The 12,476-nt window shown below is 38.2% G+C and overlaps 1 protein-coding gene across 2 annotated transcripts in view; it reads right to left on the bottom strand.

Annotated features, from left to right (window-relative positions):
* Positions 1–302: 302 nt before the first annotated feature.
* GCLC (glutamate-cysteine ligase catalytic subunit) overlaps positions 303–12,476 on the bottom strand; it is a 57,328-nt gene continuing 45,154 nt past the window's right edge. For both annotated transcript variants that reach the window (XM_077812643.1, XM_077812644.1), the window contains exons 10-16: positions 12,154–12,266; positions 10,767–10,859; positions 9,903–10,007; positions 5,368–5,449; positions 5,171–5,274; positions 4,954–5,074; positions 303–2,038 (exon numbers count right to left, since the gene is read on the bottom strand). In XM_077812643.1, coding sequence (XP_077668769.1) covers positions 1,830–2,038; positions 4,954–5,074; positions 5,171–5,274; positions 5,368–5,449; positions 9,903–10,007; positions 10,767–10,859; positions 12,154–12,266 — 827 coding nt within the window. In that variant the 3' untranslated portion in view covers positions 303–1,829. The remainder of the gene's footprint in view (positions 2,039–4,953; positions 5,075–5,170; positions 5,275–5,367; positions 5,450–9,902; positions 10,008–10,766; positions 10,860–12,153; positions 12,267–12,476) is intronic.

A 12,476-nucleotide genomic window follows, 5' to 3' on the forward strand; every position in this document is an offset into this window, starting at 1 on the left:
AGTCTTGAAAGATTATTTCCAACAGCACTGTGACCTAGTATCATGCTGGAGTATTTCTTCAGTGTCAGTTCAAGAAAGGCATGCCACATAAATCAACACACATCTCTTCCTACTGTACTCTGGATTTCCATAGAAGTCTTCCATCCAAGTACTCATTGTTTCCACTGCTGCTTAATTTGCTAGAAACGACAAGCACAGTGATAGGGAATTTTCTGAAAAGAAGTTATTTGCTGCTTTGGTGGTAAGAAAATATTTCTATTCAGATATGGATATTCTTTATATACATCCAAACAACCACTATATATTGCAAAGTTCATTTATTATTTCCTTATTCCACAAACTAACGAGCATATCACCTGCCATCTACATCTTGATTAAAAGAGGTTCACCGAAAGCAGAAACAGGCATTCTTTCATTCTCTAAAGCATACCTATGAACACAGCACAAGTTCTAATATTGATACATAAAAGCTTTTTCTGGTGCAGCATCATTACAATTTCTCCCTTAGTTCCTTTTTAAAATTATTACACCTTAGATATTTATATATGCTTGTATTAAACTTTGCATAATCTACCATACAGCAAGTCACTTGTAGAAGCCATTTAGTAAACTAAATTAAGAAGTCCCCATAAATTTAGGTTATATACAGCTGTAATGTCAAGTTCTAAATTATTTACAATCTCTCTAAACTGCAGGTTCCCAGTTCACAAAAGGATTAGTGCATTCCATGATTTCTCTTTAGATTGATTTTATGCAGGGATTAACCTGTGCTTACAATGCTCAGTAATAGTTATTAGTAAGTTAGTGTGTTGACCAGGGAAACATCTAGTAAAATCAGGGGTGGAGGAGAGCCTTAGGCTAGAAAAGGAATTAATGTATGTTCTCATCTTGATTTTGTGTTGCACTCTGTGGACTTTAGGAACACCAGCAATTGGAGAAAAAAAAAGCTAATAAGCAGCACAAAATAGAGCAGACTTCTCAGCCACTTCACCTTTCACATAAACAATCCTTTAACATTCCAGTTCTCTCTCACTCTCCATGTTTAAATTGAAAGACTTTCACCCATGAAAGCATAGGAATTTACCAGAATTGAAAAACTGTCCAATAAAGGATGCATTTATTTCTGAAGCTTTTATGCATGTGGTGTGGTTGTCCAAAAGAGCCTTGTCAAGCCATCCCTTAGGCTCTGCTCATCAGGAAATGAGCAGATTTTGCATATTTGAGTGAAGACTTTGAGCAGATTCTACTGGTCTGTGGTTGATGAGTGCATGCAGGTGTTGTGGTAGCCAAGGGACTGGCGCAAAGATGAACAAAAAGGGAACATGTCAATTTATTCTATTTTATATACTCAACACAGGATGGAAAGGGAAGTTCTGTGAATCAGGTCCCAAGATTTTCTTTAAAATTAGGTAGATTAGTACATTCCAGGTAACAAAAAATTACAGTGAACATTCAATATCTGGAATGCATATAATATACAAGTACCATTATATTACATTTATGAAGTTGTTCAGGACAGTATTTTTTTTCCAGAATACGCATAAAAAAGTTACAAGCTGGTTCACAATAACTTTAGGTACAATGTTATTAAAATACACTGATGTTAGTCATAAAAATATTTTACTATTTACATGTACACTGTATAAACCTTAACAATAAGAATATGCCCATTTTAGGAAGCCTTAAATGAATATTTAGGCAGATTGGCCCATGTTAGGTGTCGTACTACCTGTTTTGGTCTTCACAACCTGAAACTACTGGATACACAGTACTGTAACTTGTTCCTCACTAGAATGTTTACACTTTCTACTAGGTATTAAAGCATTTCATTAAGAAGAGCTAGTTTTATTTCCACTGTGTTTTATTTTGTTAAATCCTACTCCAAGTAATTCGGGGCACTCTGCTTGTTCTTGTGCAATTTGGTTGCATTTCCTAATAAGGCTGTAATTCATTTCATCAGTGATCACACTATCTTGCTTGTAGTCAGGATGGTTTGCAATAAACTCCCTCATCCACCGAGCAACTGTCATTAATTCTCCTGAAAGGAGAAAAATGTAAATAAAAATCATATTATAGACATTTATACACTGCATTTAGCATCTACTTTATTTAGTATATTACAAACCTGCAAGTATTTCTCATTACATACACACTTCATATTCATGAGCACGACATATGCCTCATAGTAAAGCCTAGCCACATTAAAAAAAAAAAACAAAAAACCATGAACTCACTATAGATGCATCTTGAAGGACATACACCAAGCATACTCCCGACACAGACACTAGAAGTCACACTTATCTAGAACAATCTATATCCTAGAAGTTTTACTTTCAAAGTTTCAGAAGTAAAATGTCCGGCTACATTTATGAGCCCGCATAACAGAAACTATACCAGAACCTAAAAAATCAGAATGCATCAATAGGAACAGCAGACAATTTAAGGCAGCAATTCTCAAACTCTTCACAAAACAGCACATTTTAATGGAGAAACGGTCTCACAGACCAAGTGTCAAACTATCTGTAATCACTTCTCTACAGCAATTATGCGTATTAAAAACAAGGAGACCCTCCCTACATTAGATATTTCCTCAGCTTTCCCACCTGTACAGTTCCATTAGTGGGAGTGCTAGGGTCGACAAACTGCTGGCACTATAAACACCGTTGTCTAACTATACCAGAGCAGGGCTAGATGACACCGTGGCTAAGGTGCCAATTTTTAATCTATTTTGCTAGTACTCAGGATGTTGCTACCTCTGATGGAACTGCACCAGTGGTAGCAATAGTAGGAAATTTGAGGAAGACTGTCTGGTGTAGACAACATTAGCAACCAGACAGCTGCCCATGGACCACAGTTCAGGGACTTCTGACCCATTACACCCTAAGGAGGTACTGGGAACAACTAGGAAATTCCAGAGCTTGTGCCTAAAAAACTGCTAAGATATGTTAAGACACATCTAATGTTTTTTCTGTTATAAATTTCAATTTTTGGACATAAAAGTGTAATATCAAACATTCTGTGTCATTTCAGTATCAAAAACACCCAAATTCTAGAATCATAGAAACACAGGACTGGAAGGGACCAGCCATCTACTCCAGTCCGCTGCACTGAGGCAGGACTAAGTGCTGTCTAGACCATGCCTGACATGTATTTCTTAAAAACCTCCAATGACAGGGATTACACAACCTGTCTAGATAAATTGTTTCAGAGCTTAACTACATTGACAGGAAAGTTTTTCCTACAGTCTAACCTAAATCTCACTTAAATTGCTCCAAGTCCAGTTGCTTCTTGTCCTGTCCTTTGTAGATAAGGAGAACAATTTATCACCCTCCTCTTAATAACAACCTTTTATGTACTTGAAGACTGTCAGAAGAGTTTACTACACAAGTCTGATGTTAGTAGCACTTCAGCTTTAGAGACCAGGAGAGTGAGATGAATGGAGTTAGTTCTAATAAGGAAGCAACCACAGTAGAAGTCAGATGCTGAGTGCGTGAACGACTGATGGATGAGCAACATCACCACAGCCAAAAAAAAAAAGTTTCTGAGCAAGTTATTCTTAGAGTTTACCAAAGCAAGTATAGCAACATCTATAATTAATATAGATGTAATATTAAATTTATAATGTAGCATTTCCAGCTCCACTAAGTCCTTATTTTCATCTTACTTTTTAAAATGCCATTTAGCTACATTTAGCTATAGCATTTTCAAAAATGTGAAATTGTTCATGAGGTCATGAGTCGAGAGATTCATCTTTCAATAAGACTGAAAACCAGCCCTTAACTTTACTACTTAGGGTGGTTTAGAGACCAGGTGCACACACCATGGTATTTGCACATACAGACTCTTGTAGGTAAGTATATCTTAATACGCCCAATTTGAATAAAATGTTTAAACCTCTCCTTTTCTCAAGGTACATGGTGCACTGTAAAAACAAAAACAAAACAATCAATGGGCATGAAAAACCAGCCTACTACATGTAGGTCTGGCTTGACAGGAGTAATTGGAATGGGTGAGGCCTCATTTCTTGGGAGACCCGAATAAGCAGGTGAATGGATCATCAGGTTGGAAACAATGTCTATGCCAGCTAAGATACGGGTGGGGGCGGGGATAGGGGGAGGAGAACACCAAAGGAGCCATTAACAGTGGACAAGGGAACAATGGCTAAGATAACTAGGGAAAGTAAAGATGAAGTAACAAGTACATAGTGCATGGACACTGCGTGAACAGAGCATGCTTTACAGCGATTGTTTCGCACAAAGTAACCAAGCCAAGCCCAAAACAAGTGATGTAAAGTAAACTGAATGCAATGTGTAAATGTACGAAGGAAGAATTTTCTGTGTAACTTTGGACACGTGGTACACCATATACCCATCCCCTATACTTGAATGGGATCAACTCAGTGTAGCTTTGCTGTATGCCAAATTAAGCAACCTGAGACTGGAGTCAAACTGATTTCTTGGGGGAACCCAGTGGAAGAGGTCTTGGGGGATCCCGAACACTGCATATCTGAAAAAATATTTTTAAAAGCTATTATGAGGTAAAAATAGCAGCTTAAAGGACATTTTTTCTTTAAATAATGTCCAGCAAGTAGCTTTCGGGACCAAAGGACATAGGACCTCCTGCTTGTTTTATAAGACAGCCAAAGACAAGGCCCCATGCTCTACTGCTCCATATTAATTCTAAATTATTCTGCCAGCATGACAGCAAAATTGCTATGACTCCAGAATTATGCAGCACTACCCCCACAGACCCACGTGTCGGTAAGGATTCGTGATTCAACAGGAGCAGAATGAGGACAGATTAATAGTATTCAGAGTTGCTACAGTAGATTAAGTCCCCCTTTACATTAGAAATTATCTAAAAGATTTGTTTAAATGTCATACAATGGGGGGGAAAAGTCAGGAAATTCACAGTCAAGTTTCTTTGCACCCAACATATAAACATTAGTCATACCAGAGGCTCTCTTTTTAATTAACTTCAGGTAGTTCAGAATGGTGCATCTTGTGTCCACATCCACTTCCATGTTTTCAAGGTAAGAGTTTAGAATTGGGATTAAGCCAGGAAAGACACCATCCTGCAAGAAATAATGATTGATCAGTATAAACTCACTTGATTTAATTTATGAATAAGCAAAACAGTTCAGTGTTCCAAATATAAACTACCACCACACCTTCCCATTGATGATTGTGTCTATGCTCATCAAGGTGTACTCTTCTGCATCTGTCTCTTTCCCATTCTGTGCTGGGCCACATCCATCTACAACAGCATTTCCACCTTATCAAAGAAGGGGGGAAAACCAAACAATTAACTTGGTGCATCTCTTGAACTGGTCCTTAGCAAGTAATCTGAAAGCAGTAAGTGCAGTACCTTTACAAATATCTTTTCTGAAATAAAACATTCCCTGCCGAACAGCATCTCGTTTCTGGGCTACCTTCATATTTTCATCGACCTAGTAAGGGAAAAATCCCAAAGGTTATTTCTCAGATGCTAGAAAATGGGCACTTTACCTATCAAAGTGTTTTGGTCTTGGAAGTTAGGATTTCTAGATATATTTCTTGTTAATTTCACTGCACTAGACCCAGTTAAGTCCTACCTACAGACAGCAAGTTTTATTTAATTTCTCAAAGGTTAGCATTCTGCACAGAGCCACAGAGCTCCTCACTCATGAAAGTGTAGTTAACTGGTCAGTAAAAGTGGCAACAGAAGAATGGCACTGGCATGAACAACTTGTAATTTTAGATACAAGCTGTGTCAGCTGTAAACTGAAACAGGAACATGTGTCTTGTCAGGCAAGCTTTTTTGCTATTTAGGTGTAATGAAATCAGTACAGTTGGAATAAGAGGTTATGAATTTTTTTTTTTTAAATTGGCATTTTCCGTTTCATATTCTTCAGCTGCCAGGGCTGGAGCAGTGGCTCCGACTGTTAGTCAACTCCCCCCACTCCCCCTAGAGATTTTTAGTAAAAGTCAGGGATCCATCATGGACTTCTATGAATTTTTGTTTATTGCCTGCAACTTGTGACTTTTACTAAAAATACCCATGACAAAATTTTAAGTAAAAATTTAGTGTAAGCCAACTAACATTTTGGGTGAAAGTTTTAAAATCTTAGCCTCTGAATAGCTTCTGGGCAGATTATGCTCAAATTCTTCAATCAATACGTTTAATGGGGAGTTAGTAGTAGTCCACTTTCAAGCAGCTAACATTACTGTAGCCTCTGGAAAAAGGAAGAGAATTTGCTACATTAAATTTGTCTTCTCTCTCGATGTGATGCAAAAAACTTTCAGCAAAATTAAAAGCGATATTTTAAAAACAACTATTTTCGACACTAGGACAAAATCTTTTGTCCTCTTACTTATTTTATGATATCTTTTACTAATCAGTTTGTGTATGTTCTGAAGGGTGTCTCAAGGCTGTTTTGAAAGATTAAAAGCATTCTAGGTGGCTGAAGTATAATCCCACATGACCCAAAAGTAGAGATCAGTTCAAGATTAGCCCCATAACATCCTTGTTCTTACAAGTAAAAAAAGACAAGTTATGAAGGTCCAGTAATTCTCTGTTGTGATGTCTGCCAAACTGCTCAGATCTAGGACTAGGTTCACTAGGTCTAGGTTCACTCTGTGTATGATCTGTTCTGTAGTCATAACTGGCTTTCATTAACTAATGTTCTTGCCCATGATTTATTAGGCACTTCATGTGTTCGGTGGTGCTTTATATATTGCTGACTTGAATAGTATTTGTTCGTTTTTCTCTGCATAAAATTGCATACCCATGCTATTGGGTAATTTTAAATTCCAACGTTTGCTGCAAGATTTCCTTCTGCTCCTTATTTGTGAAAACCGTATCCCCGACTCAACAAAGAGAAAGTTTCTCCTTTCAAGTCTGAAGTGAAGACTTTAAAAACAGAACATTTCACTTTAAAAAAAACATAAAGTGGTAAAATATTAATACAAACAATAAAATGCTAATATAGATTAGGCAGGGCTGATAGCTCTGCCTCTTATTAAGGTTGCCCAACACTTCCTATTATAAGTCCCACTATTTTTCAGTTGCTTATGATTTTAGCAAATTGTTTGGGCTGAAGTTTTCCATGGTTGTGTCTGCCTCAGGATACTTTTTTTTTCTCCTTGGGGGCCGGGTGGGGAGAGAGAATTCTGCACTTTTGACCCCTTGGCCCTGAAACCTTTTTTTAAGGGCTTATGTGTGTGATAATATAGATCACTTATCCTTGAACCCTTATCATGGTTATGCAGGGCTTCTATTTTGGGAGGTTTATTAATACCATTTTCAGGGTTTATTTTTTTAGCATTTTTTGAGTTTTATGTAGATGTCAAAAAAATCAAGGGCATAAGAACATAAGAATGGCCATACTGGGTTAGACCAAGGGTCCATCCGGCCCAGTATACTGTCTACCGACAGTAGCCAATGCCAGGTACCCCAGAGGGAACTCCTGCCATCCATCTCCACCCTCTGACAAACAGAGGCTAGGGACACCATTCCTTACCCATCATGGCTAATAGCCATTAATGGACTTAACCTCCATGAATTTATCCAGTTCTCTTTTAAACCCTGTTATAGTCCTAGCCTTCACAACCGCCTCAGGCGAGGAGTTCCACAGGTTGACTGTGCCCTGAGTGAAGAAGAACTTCCTTTTATTTGTTTTAAACCCGCTACCCATTAATTTCATTTGGTGGCCCCTAGTTCTTCTATTATGGGAACAAGTAAATAACTTTTCCTTATTCACTTTCTCTACACCAGTCATGATTTTATATACCTCTATCATATCCCCCCTTAGTCTCCTCTTTTCCAAGCTGAAAAGTCCTAGCCTCTTTAATCTCTCCTCATATGGAACCCGTTCCAAACCCCTAATCATTTTAGTTGCCCTTTTCTGAACCTTTTCCAATGCCAGTATATCATTTTTGATATGAGGGGACCACATCTGTACGCAGTATTCAAGATGTGGGCGTACCATGGATTTATATAAAGGCAATAAGATATTCTCCGTCTTATTCTCTATCCCTTTTTTAATGATTCCTAACATCCCGTTTGCTTTTTTGACTGCCGCTGCACACTGCGTGGACATCTTCAAAGAACTATCCACGATGACTCCAAGATCTTTCTCCTGATTAGTTGTAGCTAAGTTAGTCCCCATCATATTGTATATATAGTTGGGGTTATTTTTTTCCAATGTGCATTACTTTACATTTATCCACATGAAATTTCATTTGCCATTTTGTTGCCCAGTCACTTAGTTTTGTGAGATCTTTGTGAAGTTCTTCACAGTCTGCTTTGGTCTTAACTATCTTGAGCAGTTTAGTATCATCTGCAAACTTTGCCACCTCACTCTTTACCCCTTTCTCCAGATCATTTATGAATAAGTTGAATAGGACTGGTCCTAGGATTGACCCTTGGGGAACACCACTAGTTACCCCTCTCCATTCTGAAAATTAACCATTTATTCCTACCCTTTGTTCCCTGTCTTTTAACCAGTTCTCAATCCATGAAAGTATCTTCCCTCTTATCCCATTGCAACATAATTTACAGAAGTGCCTTTGGTGAGGGACCTTGTCAAAGGCTTTCTGGAAATCTAAGTACACTATGTCCACTGGATCCCCCTTGTCCACATGTTTGCTGACCCTCTCAAAGAACTCTAATACATTAGTAAGACATGATTTCCCTTTACAGAAACCATGTTGACTTTTGCCCAACAATTCATGCTCTTCGACGTGTCTGACAATTTTATTCTTTACTATTGTTTCAATGAATTTGCCCGGTACTGACGTTAGACTTACCGGTCTGTAATTGCCAGGATCACCTCTAGAGCCCTTCTTAAATACTGGTGTTACATTAGCTATCTTCCAGCCACTGGGTACAATAGCTGATTTAAAGGACAGGTTATAAATCATAGTTAATAGGGCGAGGGGTTTTAGGGCTCTCTCTTTCTATATATTATACTGTAACAAGTAATTTCTCTGTAATGTTCTCTAAAACGTTTTAACATAGTACTGTTTCAAGTAGCACAATATTAAAGAGCACTAGGGACTCTTGAGTGCAACAGCAAGGTCACATGGACCAAACAGTGCTTTAGAAATCACACCGCCGTAGTCTGCATTACTGCTCGGTGTGGACAAACTTAGATACAAATAACAATTACCAGTGTTTTTCTGGTGTTTACAGTATAAACAAACATTTCTTTTTTCTTTTACCATTGTAGATGTTTTACCAGTGTTCAGTGGTTAAAGATGAAAAGAAGCAGCCCCTAGGTATACACAAACAAACAAACCAGAGTGGCTAGGAGAAGGGAGTTTTCAGTGAGGGGCCTCAGCTTTGGGATGAGCTTTTCTCTTGGACCTAATTAGTCCCAAATCTACTGGACTTTTGGAGCACATTGCACGATACATGTATATTTTTGGGCTGCTGCAGAGTTTGGCCTGTTGGGAAAGTCAGCTGTGTAGAGGAGCGGGGAGTTTGGCACCTTACAGAAAATCTAATTTTGTTTCTGTAATTTACAGCAGAGGTGCCTAAAGCCTTGGAGAGGCCCCATTTTTATATAATATTAATTAAAATGATGCAGATCCCTGTTAATATTGTACAGGGTATTAATGGTGCATCTGATCTTAGGAAAGACCACCACATTTTCATAGGAAAAATAATTTGTATTTATATATGCAAATAACTCACTTGAAATTTTGATTTTGATTTTTCACCTAATCCATCTATATAGTATGTGGAGTTAAACTGTATTAATCCATATTTCATCGCCAGCCCCCCCGCCAGATTTGATCTCGAAGAAGAGGGATTTAGTGATGCAGAAATACTGTCCTTAAATACACTTTCACTGAGAAATACTAGACTTTCTAACTAGCTTAAAGAAGTAAAAATTAAATGTACAGCATCACTCTTACCTTGGACAAAGGAATGAGAAAATCCAGTTTATATGACAGAATCACTCTGGTCAGCAATACCACAAACACAACATATGCAGAGTTTTCAAAGTCTGTTAACTGAACCTAGACATTAAAAAAATTAAAGTTAGTTTAGTGGAATAGGATTGATAAACAAAAATAAATAGCTGCATAACAAGTTTATGCAGTTTGGATCAATTTTTCAAACAGGTGTTTGCAAAAGGGCGTACACACTTCTGCATGCCCAGAGTTGGGGTCTGGATGCTCAAATTCCTAACTGAGAGTCCAAGTCAGGTGTATGCCAAAATACGCATATGTGTCTGTAAACTGAACCGTCTAATACAAAACCAAAACCACAGTCCTGCACTTAAAAGGATGGCTAATCATGCAAAGAGCCTGAACTCACAGGTTATCAGAAAGAAATGTCTTGAAGTTTTTAAAGTGTTAATCTAGAGAATTAAGTGACAAGACACCTATAAAATACAAGCACACATGAAACAGAAGGGAATGCACCAAGATTTGTTTAGTACTGACAGAAGCACAAGAGAAGGAAGGCCACCAGAAACTCAGTACAACATTAAAGCCTTGTTTAGAGTTGCTTTAATATATAGGTCTGACTTTTTCCCTCTCCCTTACTCTCATTAGTGTTCTTTACTTTGCTAATGCAAATTCCCCTGCTAGTTTCAGTCCAATATTTATTGTGCACATTTGCTTAAACGCTGTTGTCCATTTCTCTTCAGAAGAATAGCAATTCAGAGGGGACAAATCACACCATAAACAATAAGGTTTTGATACTAGATAGCAGAATGCCTCGTACTTTTCCATTTGTAATGGGATATGCTATTAAGCATATTTACTCCTTACCTCCATGGGCCTAAATTCTACTCTCCATCCAATATCTGAATTCGGAGGAGGTGGTTTAAATCTCATAGTCTGCCAGTTTGTGGACTGAATATTCTGCAAGTCACAAGTAAGATATTCTGTTACAGACAAGCACATTTCCATAATGCAGATATATAAAAACAAAACCGGATTCTCTTTCGTCTTTCAACCAACAGACATTCAAATGACCAAGAAACACAAAGAGGCTCGACACATTTAAAGGTGGAATGAAGAGTCACCACTCTAATGATATTATGCCACACTGCCCATGAAATTCAATTTTGGACTACATCTGAATAAGACTGCGAGTCTGTCACAGAGGTTGTGGCTTTCTGGGACTGCCATGACTTCCGCAGCAGCAGTGGCCAGTGTGGCTGACCCCAGGGCTGCTCGAAGAGCTTGCCCCGGGGCCAGCTGCTGGGGCGGCCCTGGGGCCAGCCGCACCAGCCACTGCTGGGGTGGCCCTGGGCAACTGGCCCCAGGGGCTGCCAGAGCAGCAGCAATCCCAGTGGCGGCCCCAGAGGCCATTGGAACAGTGGTCCTTGGAAGCCTTGGTGGCTAGGGGTAGTCAGCCCGTGCTGCTGGAGCGGGAGCCAGCTGTCGCCTCCCGGGGCCGCTAAGATTTAGTCAGGGGTATTTATAGTAAAAGTCATGGACAGGTCATGGGGCCATGAATTTTTGTTTATTGCCTGTGACCTGTCCATTATTTTTACTAAAATTACCTGTGACTAAGCCTTACATGAGACATTACGTACACAGATTTAGATACGCCTTTTATAACCAGTTAGAACATAACAAAATTAAAGATCCACACTTACATTATTAGAATATATTACAACTCTGTTGCTCAACTATTTATACAATATACAATTTTTTTATCAAATATACTACATAACATGTAGTTGCTGTACATGGCATAATAAAATGAGAGCGCACCTGCAAATACAAAGCTATTTTATGAAAGACGACATATGGCATTGACAGATTTCCTTACCTAGTTAACTACTGTTTGTGCCTTTATATTCTCTAATTTTTCCCTTGCTTATTTTCACATCAATTACTAGTGTTGGTCTGTGTTTCACTAGGTTTAAAGTGAGAGCTATTATTTTTCCTGAATGAGGAATTAAACATTTTATAAGTTCATAGAAATAGGTATGTTTGTCAGTGCAATATCACAAATTGCATGTTGTAAAGACCTGTTTGGAACATTTGAAACTAGCTACTTTTGTACCTAGTTCCTGCCTATGCCACTAAATTTTGCCAATATTCTTAGCTACAAAGTACTCAGCACTACATGATTAAGCTGTAAAATAGTGAGTATGCAATTGTAACCATACATTCATTAAACTGGTATGAAACAAGATACAACCTCAAAATGATCAGATTCATTTGCATCATCTAGATGTATTTTCTCTTCGAACAAAGTCAACGGGTCTCGAATAAATAAGTGTGCAATATGTTGTGCCAAAAGATGATCAATGCCTATAAACAAAAGTTCAAAGATCAAATTCACCAACAGATACCAGAGATAGTCAAATAGGCCTTATTAAATGCCACGATGACTCAAGAGCCAGGAAACGCCATACTGCTCAAGGCTACCTCAACCAAGCAATCCTAAGGAGAAGTAAAAGTGATCACCACAAAAATACATAAGATGATTAAAAAGAATAGGAAGAATACTATTTTTTGGTT

The sequence above is a fragment of the Eretmochelys imbricata genome, chromosome 3, assembly GCF_965152235.1.
Source record: "Eretmochelys imbricata isolate rEreImb1 chromosome 3, rEreImb1.hap1, whole genome shotgun sequence".
Taxonomy (NCBI): Eukaryota; Metazoa; Chordata; order Testudines; family Cheloniidae; genus Eretmochelys; species Eretmochelys imbricata.